This window comes from Pygoscelis adeliae, unplaced genomic scaffold, assembly GCF_000699105.1.
Source record: "Pygoscelis adeliae isolate BGI_AS28 unplaced genomic scaffold, ASM69910v1 Scaffold286, whole genome shotgun sequence".
In the NCBI taxonomy this organism is placed as follows: Eukaryota; Metazoa; Chordata; class Aves; order Sphenisciformes; family Spheniscidae; genus Pygoscelis; species Pygoscelis adeliae.
This window is the reverse complement of record NW_008825076.1, coordinates 1,481,393-1,506,652: the sequence shown is the minus strand read 5'-3', so window position 1 is coordinate 1,506,652 and position 25,260 is coordinate 1,481,393. Positions and strand designations below refer to the sequence as shown.

The window sequence follows — 25,260 nt, the reverse complement described above, 5'->3', positions numbered from 1 at the left end:
AAAAGTGCAGGAATCATCAGAATCAAGGAAATAATTCTCAGTAATTTTTTTTTCCCAGTGGCATGCTAGATTATAGATAGCTTTATTTTTCCTTTTAACTCAATTCTAATTTATCAGATGGTTCTTAAATGTGCAGTGTTTGCTCAAATGCAAGATGTTTATCTGGTAGAATTTCCACTTGTCCATTTACCAGTGTTGAGGCTTGCTTTATTTTTTTAAAATGGGAAGTGAGTTGTTAAGCTTTTTTTTCATTGCTAATAAGCCACTAGAAAAGGATGAGTGAAACCTATATTTGCCATGATTGATATGATTTTAAAAAATATTTATAAGGCAGGTCTGTGTGACCTCAGTGCAAATAAGAGGAAGTAGATTCTCAGGAGCAAGAACTACCAAGTCTTCTGTCAACCATAAAAGGTGCAAACTGAACATGACATGAGTCTTGTATTTTTTTCCCTAACACAAAGCTTATGTGCCTGTTCGCTAGAGGAAGGACCTACAGATGTCAGAAATTGTTCTGTCACTGGTCATCCAGAATTTTAGCCAGCAGACCAACTATTATGATGTAATTTATGTAGTGTGTAGTATTATCTATCTATAAGAAATAAGCCTGAGATCCCCAATTTATCTGAAAACGATAGCTAAGGACTCATAGATTGTTCATTATTGGGTATGTGGGATGTTTTTTAAAAAATAAATAAATGACTACAGTTTGATCTGTAAGTACATTCACCAGTGGCAAATACTGAATATTGATGAATTCCGTAACCTAAAAGTGAAAGATCTAATGAAGAATGAAGGGCTAGAAGTTAAAACCAAATGCAGTTTCTAACAGAAGAGTTGATTAACCATTGGAACAAGCTCTCAAGGGCAGGAATAGATTCTTCACTTCTTAAAGACTGCAGATCATAACTGGATAACTCTCTGGAAATTCTGCTTTAGTGTAGTAAGGGGTCAATGCAGAAATAACTAGATTAAATTTTATGGCTTATGTTATGTAGGAGATCAGACCAAATGACCTAATATTCCCTTTCAGCCTTAAGATCTCCAAGTCTATGTCAATCGTGGCTTGCAATGAAAAGTCCAATTTCTCATCTCCATCCTTCAGCTTTTCAGCTGACTCAATATTTATGAAGCATTACCTTATGCTCTTTTTAAGATTTTACCGGAAGAGGATGACTATGGATTTGACATGGAAGAAAAGAACAAAGCAATCGTGGTGAAGTCAGTTCGACGAGGGTCTTCTGCAGAGGTACGACCTGACATTCATAAATATTTTGGGTTTGGTACCTAAGAATATTTCAATGCTTTGAAAAGGTACAAAACCATCCTTTTAAGGTCTGTTTCATTTTAAAGGCAGCTAATAGAAAATTGGGTGTGTTCTACAATTCTTGTGGTAATAAATTGTTTCTGTAAATTGCTAAATGTTTTGGCATGTTTGGGTGACTTGCTGAATATTTTTGATAAGTGATAGGACAGCAGTATCTCTGTGTGATGATAGCGTACCTCAGGTTCATTAGCAACTTAAATTTGAGGAGGGAGGAAAAGTAACATTGTTTTGGGATAGCAAAGATGTTCAATGAGAAACAGGTTTATTTGAGTGAAAGCTATATTTTTAGATTTGTATTTTTTCCTTAAAAAGCATGCACTCATTTCTCTCCTTGGTATTTTTTAAGAGCTCTACAGAATATATACATATTATTATATTATATTAAAATATATATTATATATATTATTATATATATATATTGCTTTGTTTCTTTGAGGCACATAGATGGCCCAAATGTCGTAGGATCTGAGTATTTCATAATCATTTGTTTATCCATACAGAACCCTTGAGTGGATAACACAATGTGATCCTCCATTTACAGAAATAAGGCACAGACAGGCTGAAAGTCTATTTTTTAAAAGCTATTTAGGTGCCTTTTAGCACCTATGAAGATAAGAGAGGACTAAATGGCTTGTCCAGGGTTTCACAGTAAATTGTGGCAGCACACAGACAATACTTCTAATTAAAAGTCCAGGACAACCATTACAGAATTTTTTAATGTCCACATTCATTTGTTGGTCACTGCTTTAGGCTCCAGATAACTCCTGGATGACTCGCCCAATGCAAACAGCTGAAGTGGACAGACTGATTTTAGCAAGTTGAGAGTGTCAAACGGGAAGGAATTCTGAACTGGTTTAATATTAGAATTAAATTATTTGAGTATTCCTGATTCTCGTTTGTTTTCTGGTCACCAAAGAAACCAATCCTATGTTCTACCTCATGCTCCAAATCAACATAGATGGGCCAAAAATTTTATTACTCTAAACCTCTGCTGTAAACCATTGCCTGACAGATAATCCTTCTGCTCTTTCTTTGGCTGGATGCCTGTGGAATATCCTGCAAATCTGTTGTGTTTTAAGACAACAGAAGCACACAGTTTTCTAAGGAATCTTTTTCTTGATCTTCCAAGACAAACTATCTGTGACCATAAGCCTGTCTTTTCAACTTGATCTTAAAATATTGCTCCAGAAAAGAACTAAATCTGCATCTCTCTGAACCAGAGGGCTGTCAGCTTATTCTGGAAAGACCCGAGGTCCGACAGTAATGCATTTCATTACATTCTTGGGCTTTTTTAATTGCTTTGTGATACTAGAAAGATATCCAGCATGTAGTTCTGTGTGGCTCAGCAGCTGTAGGCCATTTAGAGACCCTACGCCTGCTGTCACACTCTTTGGGGATAAAAATTAAGACATGCAGCTTTGCTTCACAATGCCTATCACAGTGTATTGCATTCATTAGGACTGTCAGACTTCAGGCCAGAGTAAGATTCCAGGTTCACCAACTAAGTGGGAACAAATCTATTACTTGCATGGATTTATTAAAGATTAACACAATCTGTTTGAGTTTGGGATTGTGATCTCTTTTTCCTAGCATACCTGGAAAAAAATTCTTATGGACAGGTTGTGGTGGCACACAGCATTGAACTTCATGCATGTGCAACAAGGGTCTTTGGGGTTTTTATCCAAAATCAAGAGTTGCCAAGCATTGTTCTTTCTATTATTAGTGCCTTTTCTCTTCTCAAGATTTTTTAGAGACTGTTTTGTGAGCTGTTAGATTTGCCTATGCCAGAAGCAGTTCCCAAACTGTGTTTGAAAGTTGTTAAAAGAATTACTGGAACACCAAATTCCTGTACTGATAGGGTACCTGAACTGCAGTTTGGGAACTCTTCGCCTGACATCTGTGTTCAGCTTCTCAGTTTTGGCCCTTAGGTAGAATAGTGCCCTAGCGGGCACTGCTCATGCACTTTCTCTCCTGATCCTGAATGATGGGCAGCTCTCAGGTTGGGACCCTCGCCTGTGGGAATTGTCCCCCCATGCTCCTGGCAGCAGCTGCCTGTGACTACTAACGCTTGCTCAGCTCACCTAGACGGAGGGTCACAACAAATCATATAGCAGTGGTTGGTTGATGTGGACTGTGGCACATCCCATGCCTGTTCCAAGTTCATGTGTCATCAGAAAGACATTCAGAAAGTCAATGTCTCCTCAGTTTGTACCTTATCTTCCTTTCAAACCCAGCTCACCTGCAGGTTAATTGTAGCTGGGCTTATTCCCACAAGTTTTAATCCTGGAGCTGGTTTATGAATGATACTCTATCAGAAGGAAGCAACAATGAAAAAAATTATCCTTTTGGGAGGTGTGGTTGCTGTCTTACTCTGAACAGCCAACTGACAAGCAGCTGTCTAGTGTTTGAACAGAGCGTGTTCAACAAGCAGCCAGTTGGCCAATGGCCATGCAGATGAACAGCAAATAGCAGGCTGCTGGCATTTCAGAAAAAACAATGGCCCGGATCCAGACAACTGCATTGAGCTGTCGTCATAAGGAGCATCCGTTATTCAGAAGCTCTGTGACACTGTAGGTCTTTACTCTTAAAGATACCTGCTGTCTAATCTTCCTTAGCCTGGTTAGTTATATCCCAGTAGAGTAGCAGATTTTTATTTGAAAGCTGCTAGTTTGTAGGGTTTAATATGCGACTTTGTACCTCATACGTTCATGGATTTGCTATGATTATGTGTGCAGGTCTGTGTCCCGTATGCACAAGCAGTAATTTAGGCATATAAAGAGGTCATCCACAGGTAGAATGATTGCAGGTATGCAAAGAGTTTAGCTAAGTGCACATACATTAAGTGCATGAGCTACTTTGAGAAAATTAGGCCTAAAACATGATGACTTTAGAAATTTATGTAATAATTTTTACTTTATAATAAACTCATCAGTATCAGTAAATGCAAATAGCGGAAACATTTCAATTGAATTATAAACCAAAGTTTGTCAAATTCTATCTTAAGTTAAAATCTCTATTGCTATTTATCCCTATTATCCATTTTAGAGATTATTTACAAAAAAAAGAAAGTTGAAAAATGTTATTTCCAGGTACACAAGAGGATGTTGTCAACTGATGAGAGCTTGAGAATTAAATCAAGGAGAGCACTTTGTAGTTTTTCCTTTTAATAGCTTTGATTTGAGAAAAAAAGTACAAGCTTTTGTAGGTAAACTGATCTCTGACTTTCAGACCACAAAACATATTTAAGAAAAGTGAAGCCATGCATAGACATAGTCAGCAGGGTTTTCCAGTCCTACATTTCCAGATTCATTTTTGCAACAGGTCAGATTTCATATGTGGGAGTAGTACTGCTTAGACCTCCTTTTTCCAAGTCAAGAAATTTGTCAATGGATTCCAGGCAGAATAGAAAAAGAGTTTGTCACATTTAGAAGAAAGCCCAACTGCTGGATCTTGAAGTGACAGGAAGTAACTCTAACCTGGGAAGGGTTAATAATACATATTTTTTTCTTTTTTACTCCATTAAAGGGAATTTTATATTTCCTTGATATCCTAACACCTAGTTTAAGTGCTGCTATGTCACATTTTAACTGGTATAGATCATCAAGAGGTATGTTTAGAGCTATTGTCCAGTGGGCAGAATAAGGGATCTCGATTCTGTCATCAAGGGATCTCGATCTGTCTCTGAATTCCTGTGTGACCACGACCAAATAACTAAAGTTAAGTGCAAAAACTAGGAATTAAAATCTTGTGGCTTTTTAGGCTGATGAAGAGCCAGTAGTTCACTTAAAGCAGAGACAGGTTTTTACCACCACTTAAAAACAGGTTACATTTACTTATGTGACTGGGTATAGACTGGTTTTGCATGGCTAGTAGTTGAAAACCATGTTTTTGGCTCCCTGTGCCTGAGCTGTAAGTTGTGAGGAGTCACACTTCTGTATCGCACTGGATATGGCAGCCAGTCTATTACAGTCCCCTATATTTTAGTCCCCTTTTTTTAACATAGTCTCCTTTTTCAGTAGTCCCCTATTAAAAAAATTGTAGCAGAAAAGTACGAAGATATATCTGTTGCAAAGTAACGTGGCGTATTTATACAGATATTGGTGAAATCTCTTTGTTTTCTCTAAATGCAGACAACTTTAAGGGTGACTGACAAATGATTTGATGAACCAACACTGTGTATACAGTATTCCATATGACAATAATCCTAGGAACGTCTCTAAGTAGAGAACGGTTGAACTTGGAGCCTGAACTTTCAGAGATGCTGCCAATGATCCAAAGTTTTCTGCGGTGTTTGTTTCGTTCGCAGATGGCTGGCCTGCAGACGGGAAGAAAAATCTATTCCATCAATGAGGACTTAATATTCCTACGCCCGTTTTCAGAAGTGGAAACCATCTTAAACCAGTCCTTCTGCTCACGAAGGCCACTTAGGCTTCTGGTAGCTACCAAATCAAAAGAGTAAGTGCCAAGATGGGCAGACAGAGAAGATTATCTAGAAATGGCAATTACTAAATATTTTTTCTACAATTTGTAGTGAAAACTCTGTAAACACTTTGCTATGCAGAAGCTGTTCAATAGGAAAACAAATAACATAAATGAAAAAGATACCAGAGTCACAGGTTGTTTTCAGTGATGAACCTTGTGCTTTTAGAACAAGTTAGGATATGTTCTCTTTATACTGCAGTTAACTTTTGGCTTCCTTGTGCACAAACAGAACTGAATCACAAGGATTGTCATTCTGTCTCAGGTGTGAAGCTTCTCAGATAAATACACGTCCAAAGGAAAGCAATTTCCACCCCATTAAAGCTTGGCTTATTTTTGGATGACTCTAACAACATCAGCCCTTAACAGTTTTTCAGTCCATTATTGCGTCTTATAATGAGGCTTGGCCCTGTTAATGTCTTGTGCATTATTAGATTCTATAATCCCAGAATTTGCCATAGAATTGAACGTCTCAATGAGCACTTGATACTAAAGTCTAGTCCAGGATGTCTTGTCCAGTCTATTTCTTTTTTTAATGGAAAAGATCCTCAGCTGGTATAAGTCAGCAGAGCTGCACTGAAGTTTGCCTAGAAGTGAAAGGGAATAAAAATACCATAAAAAGTTTCTGTCATGTGTTATTCACTTAAAGATGTAATAAATTTGGAAGTGCCAAATTTTAATTAACAAAAAGAATCTCTCATCTGCCTTGGAGAACGAAGGTGGAGTGGATGATTTCTTCAGGCCTATTTATTTGTTATTTATTTGTAAACTACGTGGGTGCTTTCTTTAATCGAAAACACCGTTGTGAATGCCAGGGAAAGATGCTGTTAGAACTGCCCAGAGTTCTGGCAGCCTAACTTAAAATGCTGCTTTCTCTTCTCCTTGATTTACCTGCAGGATTATTAAAATCCCAGATTGTCCTGAAGCACTTTGCTTTCAGATACGGGGAGCAGCACCACCATATGTTCATGCAGTAGGAAGAGGTAAGTAGAAAGGCTGGGGTATAGTTAAGCTTGGAGTACAGCTAAATATATACATGTGTATATAAAGTGTGTGTGCGCGTGTGTATATATCTCAATCAAGAAGGATCCAGGTTTCATTGTCAAACTTGTTCTAAACAAGTTCTGACAACTTATTTTAATAACCATAATGACTAGGAACCCCTGTCATAGAGAAGGACCGCGCTCATATATAAAACCATAGAACAACGAGATAGTTCCTGCCTCAAAGTGCTTATAATCTAAAGAGAGCCTAAGAAAATGGTATCATTATTATGAACTGAGTGTTGGGTCACTAATCCCGTCAACACAAAACAAGGAATACCTTAATTCTACAGTAGAAGAAACTTGGTGATACTGCAATCCACAGTACTGTGGAAAGACTCTTCAGAAAGCATGTCACTTGAGCTCTTGCAAGCTAGAAATGCGCTTTCATAGTGATCCTAACCTTGTTTCTTCTAAGAGTACTAAGATACAGCTTTACAGCCACAGGGAATAAAAATTTAAAACTGAGGTGGCTGAGAAAAAGTTGAGGTGTAATGCTGCCTGTTGCTTCCTCGGTGTTTTTGCCTGTGGTCAGCCACAGTTTGGATCACTGCAGTTGTGAATGTGCTGTGGGATCAGCAGGTTGGTAGAGAGATCGTGTTTCTTAATGGACATCACAAAATATGGTATAAGACTTGAAGACTACTTCTCCTTTTACATTGGCTTATACTGCTATAAATTACCAATATAAGATAGAGGTGAACTGCTGTCCTTGTTCTTTTTAAAAGGGGAAAACACAGTTTGACAGAGATATTTACTACTTCCGTAACTGAAATGTGAAATGAGCTGCAAATAAAGAACAGCTCTAACCTTTATTTTGAGCAGATGCAGAAAATACGACCTTTCAGACACGTACCACTTCCTTCCTTCAGAACAAATATATATATCCAAAGATGTGCAGTTAGTATACAGACAACAGGTAGCACGCAAATGCAACAAACGACGTTCTCAGGGAGACACGTTTATTGCACTCTTTCATAACAGCACCTATAACCACTTTTTAACAGTCTGAAGAGTGCAAACTGGAAGTGCCAGCTAGAAAGACTCTCCTTTTTCAGGATTTTGCTAGCAAAGGACAAATTGCATTTGGAATATAACTGCATGAATTTTAAGTGATGGTGCCTTAAAAAAGTTAATCACCTTAATTGTAGATTTCTAGGAGCTGGATTTGGCTCTGAGTCTTGTTCACGTGAATCTGGAATACATCCATTGAAGTTGGTCATTGCACTCTAGACTTAAGTACATCATCGCCTTTTTCTTAGACCATGGCAAATTGCATAACATGCAAGTGTTCTGTGTCTTTCAAGTGCAACAAGCTGAAACAAATATAACTTCACATTTAAGCAAGACCTCAGCTAATGTAATCGTAAGGCTAGAAGAGCCATATAAGAACCCCAAATGATTTCCCAGAGGAATTTCAGTTTCTAGCATGAATGCATTTAGGTCTAGGAGGTCTCTGTTTTTCCCAGCACCACTGAAAATGTGAAGGATAGATGCATGATGTTTTCCTTATACAACAAAGCTCTCAGAATACTTAGTAGCAAAAGCATGACAGCATTCAACTAGCTTTTTCTTCTTAACTCTTCTTAACCAGAAACCCTTTGCAAACTTTCCAGTTTTCTCTTCCATAGTCAGGTGGCTTTACTGTCTAACTCCTCTCCTGTTGATTTTTCAGGCTCTGAGGCTGCAGCTGTGGGCCTTCATCCAGGGCAGTGTATTTTGAAAGTTAATGGGAATAATGCAACACATGGAAATTACATGGAAGTTCTGGAGCACTTTACAGCCTACAGGACCAGACAACAGGAAGCACTGGTATGAATACAAAACTTCAGATGAAGTACATTAATTCCTGCCCTCCTTCTGTCCTCCCCTTCTTCTGTGCTTTTATGCTCACTAAATATTCAAAAAAACAACTTATACATGTCTCTCTTGACTTAATTTACTCCCATGCCAAGGTCCTAGTATAACTGAGGGAGCTAATTACAGTTGCCTATAGTTGCAGAACATCTACAAATAAGATGTGTGCCAATTCATACACTGCATGCAGTACTAAATATTATTAACTATTGCTAAAATTAGAAGTTCACCCAGATATTGATCTAGATTTTATATTCTCTGAAGTTCAGAGGAAAGCTGGGGGAATGTTGATATTTCAGCCAACTTAGAAGATATAAAATTGTTAGCTAGATTCACCTTTGTAGTCCAAACATATAGAGATCGGGCATTTTTACCGAGGTCATAGCTGAAGCCTGTATCTCTTGAAAGGGATTGTACCAGTGGGTCTACAGAACACATGAAGATGCTGAGGAGGACAGAGTTCAGCAAGCAGTGCCCACTGCATATCTGAATGGCAGTCATCCTGGCTCCAGCAAAGAAGACTCTTCACTGGAAGGAGGTGCAGAATTGGATCCCCTTCAAAATAGCCAACAGGAATCAGGTAAAGATTCTCATGGGGGAAAGAAACCTAGGGAAGATTCAGGGGCTTCAGGAAGGAAAATTGCAGTAGAAATATAAAGTGTAATTATTATTGTAGAATATCTCTTGTCTTAGTAAAGCTTTATAATAGGATGAGGTCTGCCAGAGGAAGACCTCTGCAGTTCATTCAGGAGAAAAAAAATTGAGAAAAATTGAGAAATCATACTCCTGTGACTCTCTGATCTTTACAAGAGGGCCAGTTTCTGGAATGAAAAGGCTCAGCGTTTTCAGAATCATTTGGTAGCCCCTGCAAACCAGGAATTTATGGGCAGTATCAGCTGGAGAGGGAAGGTCTGCAAGTAAGTCCAGCTAGAATAATCTGTTTTCCGTGATTTAAGATTAAAGATTAAGATTTTAAATTACTTTGATCTGGAGCAAGTTTGCAGAGCATGTTACCACTGTGTCAGCAAAAGGCGTGGGTGTATTTCCTCCAACTTAGAAAAGTGTAACTCATAAAAAACACTGCTTTACCTTCATGTTGAGAGCTTATTCGGAAAAGTAGATGTTAGGGGAGAATGCTGAAGCCAGATTCAATCCAAAGGACTGAGTCTGGACTCTCTGAGTGCCATTGGCAACTTCTCCAGGAAGAGATGTACATCTGTGTGAATCCCATCTAAGGTCTGGTGAGCCTGGTAATCTAATGGTCAAACAGTGCAGCTCCACAGTGGAACAGCTGGAGCCGTGCCCTGGTAGAGGCATGTGAGCAATTCTTTGGCAAATCTCAATCTGACTGTTAACAAGTCTGTTCTCTGGTGACAATAGTATTGCTGTGTGTAAAAAAATGTTATCTCCTCACCCCACCCCTGCCCTGCCATCTCAGTCTTATGACTGCACAGAAAATACATCTGGAGCATTTCCCAAAATTGGACAGAAAAGTGGCAGTCTTCCAGAGGGTCATTACAAACAAGACTCTGAGATTCACATACTTTACTTCCCTTTGAAAGCTTCTGCTGGGGTCTGTGTGTCTGAATGCTGAACAGAACTAAAAGTAGTGTCCTGTGCATGGATGTGTGCATGCACATATGGAAGAACATCAGAGTGTGGATTGGAGCATGTGGATTGTCTAAACCTGGTCCATCACTGTCTCCAGTAGTGGCCAACAGCAAATGTATTCCTCTGAATATTCTCCCAGCCTCTAGCAGTACGTGGTTCAGAGACTCCTTGAGCCAAAGGTTGTGTCTTTGTATTTAATAATACCTCTCAACAGGTTTCTCTTCCCTATGCGTGCCTGTATTCGTGTGTGCTGCCAAACACCTCTAATGACTTATTTTGGTTCCAGCCCAGAAACCACCACAGACCATCAGCTCTCCACTGATCATTGGTGAAGAAACACCTCTCATTAGCCTGACTGTGGATAACACCCACCTGGAGCATGGTGTGGTGTACGAATATGTCAGCAGCGCAGGAATCAAATCCTTTGTCCTGGAGAAAATTGTGGAACCAAAAGGTTGCTTCAATCTCACTGCAAAGGTACCAGAAAACATACATGGCCAGCTTCATTCCTAAACAGAACAGGGAAGCCAGTAATACAGGCATTTCTCTGGTGTCTTGGCTCAGCTCTTCGGATGAGGTAGCACACGGTCTTCTCAACCCTGCGGAGTTTTCTTCATTAGAAGGCACCAAGTTATAATAGCTCGTTTGGTATGAGCAAGTCAGCAAATGCTTCCAGGATTTCAGTTGTTGAGGTAGAGGGAGGGGAGTCCTCAGCTGTAGAATTCTCGCTTTTATCTGTCTGGTAACATACTCTTTGCTGATACTCAAGATTAATCTTTTCAGGCAAGAATTTGCTTTACCTTGGAAGAAAATCAAGCAGCTTTTTGCCATCTGATAGGCTGGATTAGTCACTAAAGGAAGCAAGTAGAACTGCTGCTGTTGGAAAGCAGCAGTGCACTTAGTATTTTGGTCATCTATTACAATACTGAGCTAATAGTAAATGTTTCTGTCACATCCCAGTAACTTTATTGTTATGTCCTATGAAAGCATGCCAGACCAGGTAACTTTGGCAGTGCACAGTGGATATTTTGATCCATTTCAGTTATTGTAAAAAATTTTGAGGAACGTTCTATGACTTTGGGGATTAGACACGATAGTGATTCCCAGGCGGTAATAAAGGCAACTTGTTCTGAGGGCAGCTTTATTCAATCATGACAACATGGGGGCTTTGCCACTTATTCAGTGGAAGAAAACTATTTTTCCTCACTGTCAAGTCTCATATCATTGACATCCTGTCTTTTTGTTTAGATTTTAGAGGCCTTTGCTACAGAGGACAATCACTTCATAAGGAATTGCAAAAGACTCATATCCCTCAGCAGTGCTGTGGCCACCATGCCCCAGTATGAATTCCGGCAAATCTGTGACACTAAGCTGGAAAGCATTAGCAGAAGGCTCACAAACTACCAAGAGGTACAACACTACTAGTTATTGGTGAAGTCTGAAGACAATACTTTGTTGTGGTAACTGGGTCTTAGTATTCTTTATTAAAGAATCCGAACTGCTTTAGAGGTAGGTGTCCTAGAGGCATGAAAACAGCTCTGCAAGTTATTGAAATAGCAAATTTTGAGGAAAAAGGACCTTATCTGTAAATCACTCCTTTCAGCTCGTCAGAGCTGTGGGTTATAACATATTATTGCAGGTTCATTTCCACCATATCAGTGAATAAATGGCAACGGAATGATCAGTGTCTGATTTAACATGAACGTAAGTATAGTGTATCATAGTGTAAACAAACTATGTGTGCTTTTTTGCACAGTTACCTGAGCTGTTTGAAAAGAGAGTCCTGGAAGGTACAGCTAATTGCTTTCATTTGTTGTTTTATGAGCTTTTCTTTTAATGTGTTATTCCAGCTGCAGCAGAAATCATATGATTCTGGAATAGGAATAGGAATAGGCAGGAAGAGAAAAGGATTGTCTGTATTGCATCATAATTTTTTGCAAATGAAGTAGCACATGCTTGCTTTATTTCTCCCAGTTTGCAGATGAATTGAAAACAAAGGTGAGCCCAGCCTTCAAACAAGCCATCATGGAACCACATTCCCTCAACAGCATGGATTTCTGCCCCACCAACTGCCATGTTAACCTCATGGAGGTATCATACCCCAAAAACACTACCTCAGCTGGGAGGTCGTTCAGCATTCGCATTGGACGGAAGCCTTCTATTATTGGTCTTGATCCAGAACAAGGTGATAATTAACTTTCAAATCGTACTGATTTTATCTGCATAAAAAGTTGTGCCTTTCCACCGCTCAGCAGGGTCAAAATAAGTTCCAAAGAAACACAGTCTTGCCGGTACCCTTTTTTCTTACTTAAAATTTGACAGTAAAATGACAGCTTCCTTGTGTTGTAAAATAGTAATGCCTTTAAGCATAGAGAAGCTTCAGGTCAAATGTTTTTACTAGCTAAGCAGTGTGGTCATCTCATGATAATTAAGTGTCCTGGAGTATTGTTTGCACTTAGTAGAGGTGACTAAAAGAAAAGTGAATGGGGGCTAATAGTAGTGCTAGTGCTGTGAAGAAAGACTACATTCAGGAGGAAAATATGAGTCAATCAGATTGTAGTGCTGTTTTCTTTTGTCATTACTAAATAGATTCCATGCGTTGGGGCTGAAAGTCTCTACTCTGTCAAGGGGATCTATTTTCTGATAAATAGCTGCTACATAGCATTTGTCCTATAACCTGATTATTTGAGTTCCAACATTTTCTCATCATGATCTCACCTAATATGCTTCTGATTCATTGTCTTGGGAAGGTCAGTGCAGGAATGTTTGGAAGAGACGCAGGGAAGTGTAGACTAACCAATCTTCTGAAGAATGGCATTGACTATTCAAGATGAGGTCAATAAAGAAGGCCTGCTCACTTGAAGATATTAAAATTCCATAGTATTTTTAATGCGAGCTGAGGTGGTTAGCAAAGTACCATACCAAGACGTCAGCATTTTTAAAGGAAAAGGCATTTTATTTATCTTCTGTAAGGACATAATCCTGTTTCTTTTTTTTATGTGTGTGTGTGTGCAAATGTTTGCAAAGCTGGAATAATAACAAAGACCAACTCCTGAGAACCTGAATTCATTAACATTTCAACAAATGCTTTTAGATACTATCCATGTTGTCTATATGAGTATATGTGTGGACACTTGCTGTCTTTCCTTCCATAATTTAACCTGTTTCTGGACTGCAGTAAATTCAAAACATGTAGTTGGCATGCCAGGAAAAAAAACCCAAACCTTCTCTCTTTTTTTTTTAAAGAATGTTTTTGTCATAGATTGTAATTATATAAAATAACTCTATGAAATTTTACTTTTTCCTGTTAGAATTCCACCCATCCTAAACTATCATTATTGGGATGGAGTGGGGAAAGTCATGAGAGCCATAGTAACTAGACCCTTCAATCTTTAGTAGGTACCTTAAATCCAGTCTCATATACTCAACATTGCATCACCACTATGGCTGCACCATCCTGGAGATGTCTGACCCCAGAAGATGGAGATCTTGATGGTAGCTTTGGCCAGCAGAATGGAGGAACAATTCAGGAAGAACGGGGACTCGGTTTTCTGCTGAAACAGGAAGATCGGGAGATACAGGACTCATACTTGCACCTTTTTAACAAACTTGACATTGCAGTGAAGGAAATGAAGCAGTATGTCATTCAGATAAACAAGTGAGTAAAGAATCCCGTATGCACTGCAGAGAGCAATTCTGATAAAACGGAGGCATTAACCTCAGAAAACACATTGTGCCTGTCGACCCCAGCTGTCATACTCTTATACTCACCTATTCACACATGCACTTCCATTACAGCTCCTTGCTGGTTGTGCCAAACCTACTCCTGTGCAGATACACCAATGTATATATTATTGCCCTTTGCTCCTAAAAGGCTACCCGAATTCAACAGTCACTGTTTTGCTTACTGTATATTCCAATATAAAAATCTATTTGGTGCCACAGCAGTTTTGGAATTCCATATAGACAGAGTCCCTACCCTTGAGGTTTTGTCTGTCATAAGGCAGACTAAGCAAAACTTGTGATTTCAGGCAGCTTTCTCTATGGCACCTATGTTTTCCTTTCCTCTTTTTGTCTATTTCTTTTTCTCTTTCTCATCATGGGTCTCCTAGTAGTAGTAATGAAGGATTTGAGTAGTGCGTCTGTGTATTGTGCATAACTGGCAGGATTTTGGTAGCAGGGGCTGCAGGGGTGATCTGTGTGGGAGGAGGCCATAAGCTGCCCTAAGCTGTTCACAGCCACTTCCAGGAATCCCAGTAACAAAAAAGAACAGCCCATCGTACACCAAAACTTCAACTGACCGTAAAGCAGGTGGAGCCTTGGCTCAAACATATTTAAGAAAGGCCGGTAGCTGCTGGGTAGAGCCAGCGAGCTGAGGCACTGCCCCAGAGGAGAAACCCAGCGCCTTGGATGGAGAAAGTGAGGACTTTGGCAAATTAAAAACAGAGCCCTTTCGGGTCACCATGGTTACAGTGATTAAGCTGTACCGTATGGAAGTAGGGTACCCATGAAAACAGGACCTTTTGGGAAGGTCATTCATGGATTTCAGTGAACCCCTTTCAGAGCTTGCAATTTTACATAGCTGTAGTCTGTGTAAAATAGTGGCAAGGTTGCTTTTGATTTCACACAGCTGAATTCCAACCTTAGTCATTATACCTCATTTGTGAGACTACCCACCAGTCCCTGAGAGCTGTGCGCTTTACTTTTGCAGACTTTTGTCCACCATAACAGAGCCTACGGAAGGTGGTGCCTGTGAGCCACCATCTACTGAGGAGACATCTCCACCTTCCCTGGGAACAGAGGAGAGTGATCCTGACAAAGCTGAGCATGGTGGAATCAAGAAGGTCTGTTTCAAAGTTTCTGAGGAGGACCAGGAAGACTCTGGACATGACACAATGAGTTTCAGAGACTCGTACAGGTTAGTCTGAAGATTGTGCCACTTTTACCTTACTAATGTAATGTTTCGAAGCTCTAATCCAGGTGTGGATTCAACAAGCAGGAGGACCTTGTTTGTTTTTTTACCCAAACCACACAATTGTCACATGAACTCTTGCTAAAATTATACTGTAGTACCTGCAGCTCTTCTCCTCATCTTTGTCTGTCTCATTTTCTCTCAATATTATAGTAGTAGATGACAAATCGATAGAACAGGATTCTTTTCTAGAGCAGATTATCGACTATTCACATACACCAGCAGGTACATCTTGCATGACTAAAATGGCCAGCTATCAATCTAAATTTTCCGAAGTGTGGTACATGTGCATGAACATGGTGCATTTCTCCATGGTTCACCAGAAGGACTTCATGTGATCTTAATCTGAACAGTGTCTGTGGAGTAACATCTATGAAAAGGAAGCAATCGAAGAGTACTAGATTGTAAGTCTTGACACAAGTGTGCATCTGTTGCTGTGCCATGAGGATAACCACTCTTTGTGTGGCTCTGTGTTGAGTAGCGATGAATTGCCATGTGAGTCCTCCTGGCAGAGTGGAGGTCCAGATTTCCCCAAGGCATGTCTTCATTCCTGTTGCAAGTGTTTTCTCAGAGCTTTTGTGTTCCCAAGAATTCTTCTATTCTTGGGGCTATGTGAACAGAGTTACATATCAAATAAGAAGCTGCTGCACTTGCTTTATTTAACTACGACATCTAGAATTCTCTATCTGGGCTGACGTTTGCCTGGTTCTGAACTGTGCTGCTCGCATCACAATGAGCAGTACAGTAGTAGAAAGCACCAAAACCCAGCAGACCTGACAGACCTTCAGTGGACACTGGATTTTTGCTGATCTGTTGACTCTCAGAACAATCTTAAGATCTCCTGATGGGCTTTTTGATAGTTGTTGGAAGTCTCAGTTGAGGTTCTCCAGATAGACTACATCCAGCATCAGTCGTGGTGTCAGCTGTGCATCCCCTAAGTGAACACTGTAGTTTTTTTTCCAAAGAAACAAACAGGAATTAAATAACTTACTCCATTAGTCCCTTGAAAATACCACCCCAGCCCTAACCCTCTTAAAGGTTAGAACTAGTTTTCCTAAGTTTGATTATTTGAAATAACGTTTTTTTCCAGTCAGTCAATTATTCTGAATTCACTTAGTGAAGTATTCACTAGCTACAGTTATTTCATTACATTTACTACCATGGAGACACACAGCAAAAAACCTTTTCTCATAACAATGCCAAAATACCAACGCTTCTAGAAAATTGAATAAAATGAAATAAATAGGTCTCGTGTGACTTTCCCTTTCTATATCATATAGTTGGAAACTACAGAAGCTCAGCAGAGTTTGCAAATTGTTTGGTCTTAGTCGCTATTGTAAGGGAATATTTCCATTCAATTCTGCAAACAATTTTCCCAGAAGTCTACAACACTGAGACACAGAAGTGGATATTGTGTTTTTTATTTTTAATGGGCCTTTGAAACCACAAATGCAAATGTTTATTCAGGTGTCTCAAAATCTTGTTTTTGGGACATGATTGCTGCTTCTCCAGGAATATTTGCTACCAAAGGAAATCTCACACACTCCAAATCTGTCTTTCTTGGGAGGAAACATTTGGAAACTCAGCTTCAGAAGAAATGGAACAACAGGTTGCAGTCATGTCTGACCATTGCAATTTTACATCCTTAATAGGCCATTTTTACATTTATAGTAGGGCCATAGGACTTTGCCTATATGAAGGAGTAAAGAGACTTTATAGTGAGTTGGGAGGATTAGAGTAACCTGAATGAATGACGCATCTTTGAAACTTCCACGTTACAGGTCTGATTCTTTACTTGCTGTTGGTTTTGTACTAGTGCAAGTAGTGATATGTTACATTCATGCAGAAATGACAGAATCTGACAACATCAGAACCCCCTTTACATTGGAAGGGGTCTCTGGAGCCCACATGGTCCAATCTCTTGCTCAGAACAGGTCCAACAAGATTGGTTGCTCAGGGTCTTGTCCAGTTGAATATTGAACGTCTCCAAGAACAGCAGATATGAAGTCAATAAAGAAACAGAACCAGCACTCACAGTGTTGAGATCTGTGGCATCTATTTATTGTGCTAGATTTATATCTGCACATCTACTCTGAAGCTTTTTTATTGAAATGTGCTGTATCTCTTTCATTGTTAATAGGAATCCCATTTATGAACAGTGTTTTGTTTAAATGATTTCTGTAATTGAGGCTAATCTATTCTGGGTAACAAAGTGTCATCACAAACAGTCTCTGTGGGTCTGTCACTTGTTCCAAAATTCTACACATAAACATAAGACGAGAAAGATTATTCTGTCTCGTCTTTATTAGACAGAGGCAGAGAATTAAGCATATATTACAGATAATACTTACTCAAGGGGGAATAAAAGGTATTTTGGTGGGTTTTGATCTCAAAAAACTACTGAGGAGCTGCAAAAATAACCAAATTACAGATAAGAAAATATCTTGTTTGCATTAGCCATGCTTCTTTCTCCGGGATCATTTGGAGGTGTTTTGAACCCAAATTTCATAAGGATTTCATACTGCAGAGTAGTTCCCATAAGTATTAATCTTCTTCAGAAAAAATAGGTTTCTTTGATAATAGGTTTAACAAAGGACAGGCAAGAACCCCAATTAGGGTTCTTTCATTAGGTCTTAATTTTTCTCTCATCTCAGTCTAAAATTAAAACAGAGGAAGAGACAATATGGAGAGTTTTGTAGGCTTTGTTTTGGGCTTTACCATTAAAAACAGCGTCACTTAATTAGAGGGGGACAGACTGAGATCCATAGCCTTTTTGATTACTTTTATTCAGTTATAATTAGTGTAAAGTGAACTTTAAACAGAGGAGATTCATACTAGAATTTTCCAGGTGTGTATGAGCCAACATTGGTGCGAAGACAGCTGTAGTGACTCCTCTGCTTCCTGAGATAGTTTTAGGATCTGCAGTGCCTGATTCTCCGATGGTATAGATTCCTTAAATTTCCTCTCCCATCTCCAATATCCTGTGCTACTGCAGCTTCAATATAGGCTGGAGTTGGATGCTGTAATATCCTGAGAATTGGTGACAAATGTTGAGTTTAGTGGAGATTCAATCTCATAGATTTTAAGTATTTCTCCCCTACTCGATGCTCATAGAGCATGTTTAATGACGCGACCCAGATGAGGTCCGTGGTGGGAAGTCCTTTTCATTATTTATAGGATCCAGGTGATACATTAAGCATTGAGTGGTCACTACAAATGGAAAAAGACATCCTCTTACAGTGCCAGCCCCAGAGGCCTTGCTTAATGGTTGTTCTGCACGTAATTAGTTTTTCTTCTGTATATGCGTAACAGAATTAGTTTTGGGGATTGCCGTGTTGTTAAAACCAGAATGATGGTATATCAGAGACTGGGTTTAAGGACAGCTTTTTTTCAATCACCTTCTTTGCTTTTCTTCCTAGTGAATGTAACAGTAACCGGGACTCAGTGTTGTCGTACACCAGTGTACGGAGTAATAGCTCTTACTTGGGCAGTGATGAGATGGGATCAGGTGAGTATATGCATAGGTTACATACATATTTCTCATACCAGACCCCTTAGCAGAGCTGATAAGTCTTTGCTGATTATAAGCACTTGCATATTTAAGTTGCAAATGTGGTTTCTTCAAAACTAATCACAAGAACATAAAGATAGAGAATTGTTCTTTTTCTAATGAACCACAGTAAATTTGGAATATGGAAGAGCTATTAGGCAGGGATAAGCTGCTTTAGTTATTGGACCTCTGCATTATATGAAAAACCATGAGTATTTTGATCTATGAATTAGAGATAAAGCAGCAATCATTTTTCACCCACTCCAGTGTGAAGGTGTGCTTGTGTCATCTGTGGCCTCATCACAGATTACATTTGTAAGACAGTTAAAAGCTTTTCATCTTTCCTTTATTAGGAGATGAGCTTCCCAATGATATGAGGATTCCTTTAGACAAGCAAGACAAACTTCATGGCTGTCTGGAACATCTTTTTAACCAGGTCTGTAAAGCATTACTATAACACAGAATCGCTTTCTCTTTATCGATGTCAATACAAGAAATTGGAAGTATCAAATTGTTTAATGAAAGCATATTTTGAGGGAAGGCAAACTGTCAAGATTTTGGGGTACAGTGCAAGCAAGTATATTATGGGACAGGGAATCAATTTTGTCAACATTCAAGTTGCCCTGTGTGATTTAAGCAAGGTTGACCTGCCTTATCTCAGGCATTAGACGAAGGGGAAAAAAGCTTTCATGAAAAAAAGGAAAAGGTGAACAAAATTCTAATACCTTGTACGATCTAAATGGATCACATTTACAGATCTCAGGAGGGTCTTCGCAAGTTTAGCCAACAGATGTCTTTATAGAGGTATAGCACCAGAGAATTGTTTTGTATTATCTTTTATCTCATCAGCATGTAGATCATCATTGTGCAAAATGCTGTATTCAATGTGAGAGGCTCTTGAGGCCAGTTCATGGTTAAAAAGTCTTAATGCTATTTGTCAACGAGAAATCATTCCAAAATACAAATAGTGTAATGGCTTTTGCATTTTCCCACAAGAGTTCTGTTCAGATTTTCTTCTGCAAGTCTTGGTAACACTGATTGAAAACATTCCAATTGTAGGTTGATGCAATCAATGCACTTCTAAAAGGACCAGTAATAACTAAGGCCTTTGAAGAAACCAAGCACTTTCCAATGGACCACAGTTTGCAAGGTAAAGAAAAAGGTTGATTGTATTTAATAATGTGATTTCCTAGGACTTAAGAGCTTAACATGAATGCACATACACTATATGGCCACACAGAATTACTTAACTATGCAGTCTACCCAGTCATACATTAATGGCAGGTACCAGGTCTGACCATTGAAATTTTGCATCCTTAAAAGGTCATTTTCATGTGCATTCCTTCTGAAACACACAGAACACTTTTCTGTTATATGCCGTTGAATCCTCACAGCTCTTTCACAAGTCTCCAAATCTATCCTTTGGTGTGAACACAGATATGTACCTCAAAAGGTACAAGGTAGAGATAGGTCAGATACAAGGTAAATGGGCACTCTGATAAGCTGATGAGGGGCTGACCACTGTAGATCTGAAGCACCAAAACGTTCTGCCTGAGTTTGCTTAATGACTTATTCTGCTTTTCTTCAGATGGATAATTGCCAGAGTAAACTCATCCTCACATGACACTTATTTTGAAAACTGATTCCCGTAGAGAGCAAACAAATGATACCGTGTTTTCTTTTTCCTCAGGGAGCATGAGGAGACTTTGGTCTTAATGGTTTTGGGGCCCAGGATGTGGTTTCTTCTCTCACTGAAATACACAGGACTTTATTTTTCTGAACATTTGCTGCATTTCCTTTCCCACTTGAAATCTGAAATGTTTCCTACTATTCCTACTATACTTCAGGTGCTGTAGTCACGCTCCAACCTTTGACAAGCTCTATTTTCAAGTTACAGCGGCAAACTCTAGAAGAGAGCTTTTTCTGCTGCTTTTTCCTGGCTCCAGAAATAACTCCTATGAAGTTCTGTTACATGAACTCATCTCTACACGTTCACATTTATGTAGAATATCTGTTAGTCTTTCCATGCACTGTTTGAGTGAAGTGAAGAATTAACAGACACCCTGTGTTCACTTCCGTTATTTTATTTTGCTTAAACAGAGTCTCATTTATTAAAAGTATATTAATTACACTGAGAGAGTCTTTTAGTTAACTGAAGTTGACTGAAGATCCCACATTCATCACACTAAGGAACAGACAAGCCCTGCTTACGTTCAGCTGGAATCCTGGACCAAAGTGTCTGTTTTATAGCTACATAGACACCTTTCAGTGATGGATGTAAATTTGAATGCTATCCTGTTTCTGTTCATGAGCAGTTATTTGGCACAGTTTTTCTGTGTTTCTCTGTCTGCTTATGCATTTTATCACCAACAATGGGGTATTTGGCTTAGCTACATAGCTAAGTCATGGAGAATAAATCTCCCCTCTGTAATTAAATAATTAGCTTCCATCAGGTGAAAGAAAGCAGAATATTTCATAACTTCTCATCAGTATTATGGGATGTGACAGCTGCAGCCAAAAAGTTGATCTGATTCTGCACAGCCAGAGACCTAGATCTACCCGATATAGCGGCCTGCACGTTATTAAAGGGAGAGAAAACAGAAGGGAATTCTGTGCTTTGTGAGTAGTGTAGAGCTCCCTTCGCAGTGCATGTCACCCATGTACATAACTTTTAGTCCACAGTCCTGAAAACAATGCTAGGAGACTGCTGATCATGAGATTATAGGAATAGTCTCCTTTTCCTTCTGTATTAGATCTATTTAAGAATGTTTTTCATTCACAGTTGTTGCTATTGATACTGTATCTCTGCTTTCATCTGTATACACATTATAACTTACAAGCCGCTCTCACCTATGTAGCATTTCCTTAATGGCTAACAAACTTCATTTTGTCTAGAATTTAAACAGAAGGAAGAAACCACAGTTAGGTGCCGGAATAATATTCAAGCCAGCGTTCAAGAAGATCCATGGAACCTTCCATTGCGTATCAAGAACCTTGTTGAAATCATACAAAAACATGTGGAAGGTCTGTAGATAAGGAAAAGTTTGTTATCGGCTTCGGGGAGAAAAGATCTTGATCTAATCAAGTTTAGCAGTTCACTTTATCATTTTATCTCAATTTGTAATAAGGCTGTACTGGGCTCTAGAGAAGAACAGGTAAAACAGGTTATTGTTTGCAGAGTCCCAGTGCTGTATGGTAAAATCTGACCTGTGCAGCAATTCCAAAGAACTTTCTCTCCCTGATTTCACCAGCGCATTCAGACAGAATGTTATCAGACTGATCTATTTCCCTGTGCTTTTTTTAACCCTTTTAGAAAATGAAGAGAGAGATGCTTGATATATTCCAAAATGAAATGAATGCTAATCAGACACTACAACATCCTAAACTATTGCAGTCTGGTTGAACTGGAACAGGAGCTGAATCTGATGTTTACAGCCCAGTGCAAAGCACTGGACAGAAATCACCTCCTTAGGGATTCATCTACATGTGCAATTTGTTTCCAATAATTCATGGTAGTTAACAGAGCATTTAGCCTGTAGAATTCTTTGATTTACACCTTGTTTCTTTTTCAGTTGTTAACATGTCTGTGCGAGTAAGGACTACTAGAGTAAATAGAAATGGCCACGCAGGGGCCAGGGATTGTGGGGAATGAGGAGACTGTTAACCAAATGCAATCAAATCTACCTTGGTATCATGTTGACTAGAGCATTCCTTTTCTTCACTGTTTTAGATGGGAAGAATCAGCTGCTTTTGGCCTTGTTAAAATGCACAGGTAATGGGATTTTGATTTGTTGCAAAACAACATCATATGTACAGAAGTCCCTAACACTTACAGTTTTATGTGCATGCATGTGCCTACATCAGAATGTTATGTTTTTCCTTAGCATTTAGGTTTCTTCCCTGGCATTTTATGCTAACATTTCTCATGCTCTGCATCTAGGGCAACCTTTCCATGCATCTGACATCTGTTCTTCAGTTTACATTATTTCAGTTCACTGTAGGCTGCTTGTGTTACCTGGCTGGTCGCTGATGTTTCACAAGCACTGTTTTTCTTTTTACTGTCTTCATTTTTTCCTTTGCACAATCCTCCATCCCAGACGGCCTTTACTGTTTCCTGCTGTGGTGAGAACATGCAGCAAAAATGAGACCTATTGCACAACTTTCTGTGAGACCATGGACTCTGTCATCTTTCCAAACAGAGCAGACGTGTTAGGAGTTAGGATTGTGTATACTGAAATTACAGCCAGGAGCAGACTAAGAACCTGAATGTGCAGGCAGCACCTAAATACACTGTGGACATCATTAATCTGTTACCATGCACAAAACGTTGTGCTCGCAGATCAAGGGACAGGCCTTTCCCAGGAGTGAATGTGCAGTCTTTTTGTAATTGAAACACCTACTTGGTGTACTTTTGTTTGAAAATGAGGTAATAAATAATTGGAAGAGGCTGTCGTTATTTCACTGTGCCAGACTTGATTCTCAAGTCTTCACAGAATGAAGATGAGAGATTTGTATGGCTCTAAGTCACCTCTCAGCTCCTGCCAGGGCTGGTCCATGAGTCTGTCCAAACCAGCCTGTGGCACCAGCCTAGTGTCCATAAAGGCTGTTTTTACTGTTAGCAGATATAATGACTCCATAAGTCTCTACCTGTCCCCCATCTCCTGCAGCATTTCCATGAACATCCTCTGGAAGGAATGGAGGAGCAGATGGCACTGAACTGGCTATGGCAGCTTTATGGCACCAGGGATTCCCTTGCCTTGAGGGCAGTCCTAAGCTCTCTTTGCCTTACTTCCAGCAGTACAGAGGTGTACTGCTAGGATTGCTTGCCCTGAAGTTGAGAATGTGGCCCAGGGCCTGGAGTGTATTAGTCGGTCTATTGTGTTCAGTGCTTTATAAAAATAATCCAGATCTTCAAAGCCTCTGGGTGATGTCTTTAGCTTCTTTCTCTGGGGAACACTGCCTTGACAATGCGAGACTGCTGTACTGCAGTGCCTGCTGGAGGAGCCCAGGGTGCCTGGGAAGTAGCTCTTCACTTATTCATGTGCCTCTTTGGCCTGCAATCCCCTTAAGTGTGACGAGGTTGATTTGACCAGCATGTGGCTGCCTGGCAGGCAGACTGGAAGCAAAGTTAACGCAGGGGAAATTCTCCCAGGAAACACAAACCAATTGGTACCCTATGGGCAGGCCCAGTTAATGTATTAAGCATATGGGAAGCCCAGAAAATACAGATGGGTGGGGGAAGATGAATCTCTAATAGCCCAGGAGAGAAGTAATGGCAGAGACCTCCTTTCAAGAATTCTCTTGCTTCTGTAAACGTAAAAAGAGGGGAATCAGTCCAGATATGGCACTAAGGAGTTACAGCTCTTCCCAGTCAGAAGAATGAGCATGCAGATGGCAGAGGTAGTAATAAACAATCAAGTGGACTAGAAAATTCTTGAACATGCATGTGCTCCAGCTATGCTGTCTTTATCTATACACCCAGGTCACACAGCAAGAAGAGGTTATCTGTTAAGTCTGTGCAAAGCTACTGCAGAAGCCAAAAGTCATGCACACACACACACACACACACACATGCAAATTGCTTCTTTGGCAGTGAAATTAAAGACATGTATACTCATGACTTCTTTATGCTTCTCTCCCCTTCTCTGGCAGATACTGAGCTACAGCTGAGACGTGATTCCATCTTCTGTCAGTCTCTTGTGGCTGCTATTTGCACCTTTTCAGAGCAGTTACTGGCTGCTCTCAACTATCGATACAACAACAATGGGGAATACGAAGAGAGCAGCAGAGACGCCAGCAGAAAATGGCTGGAACAGATAGCAGCCACTGGTGTTTTGCTAAACTACCAGTCTCTTCTCTCCCCCAGTGTGGTAAGATGAAGAGTTGTGGCACCCTTGGGTCTGCTCACACTTGCCTGTATGCTTCTCTGCCACTCACAGCACAGCCAGAGCCCTTCATTCTAGCAGCCTGTTTAGACTGTCACTACAGCAACCTCTGGAGATTCCCGCTGCTGACAACCATGTGCCAATATTCCATATCCCATCATTTTCATCTCCTCACAAATACCGGGCCCACTGTCACGCTAGAACACTATAGGAATTCACACACTCCAAATACTGCCTTCGTATTTGGAGTAATGCTGCTGCATTTAGGGAGGTTTTACTGCTCGGTTGTTGGTGATGCATGTGTGGCCTGCCATCTTCTGGTGAAAACACACATTTCAACAAAGAGGTGAAAAAGTTCTGAGTATTTCAAGAGTTCAGACAACATGAAAATCTAGGCTTTTGTTCATACACTGGACACTTTTATAGAATAGATAGACTGCAGTCTCTCTCTCACTTCCGTGGTGCTGGTGTTTGAGGCACCATGTCTAAGGAGGAGAGGAGCTGGTCTTGCATAGTTCATCTGCACCTAGTGAGCA

The 25,260-nt window shown here is 39.8% G+C and overlaps 1 protein-coding gene across 1 annotated transcript in view; it reads left to right on the top strand.

The window, feature by feature from the left end:
- Positions 1-25,260, top strand: part of PREX1 (phosphatidylinositol-3,4,5-trisphosphate-dependent Rac exchange factor 1) — a gene marked incomplete at its 5' end in the record, with an annotated part of 105,451 nt that overhangs the window by 71,490 nt on the left and 8,701 nt on the right. The window contains 16 exon segments of the mRNA XM_009326842.1: positions 1,157-1,249; positions 5,634-5,782; positions 6,704-6,789; positions 8,525-8,661; positions 9,115-9,286; positions 10,604-10,794; positions 11,566-11,727; positions 12,292-12,502; positions 13,717-13,975; positions 15,029-15,235; positions 18,709-18,797; positions 19,193-19,275; positions 19,899-19,989; positions 21,735-21,863; positions 22,570-22,611; positions 24,492-24,709. Coding sequence (XP_009325117.1) covers positions 1,157-1,249; positions 5,634-5,782; positions 6,704-6,789; positions 8,525-8,661; positions 9,115-9,286; positions 10,604-10,794; positions 11,566-11,727; positions 12,292-12,502; positions 13,717-13,975; positions 15,029-15,235; positions 18,709-18,797; positions 19,193-19,275; positions 19,899-19,989; positions 21,735-21,863; positions 22,570-22,611; positions 24,492-24,709 — 2,319 coding nt within the window.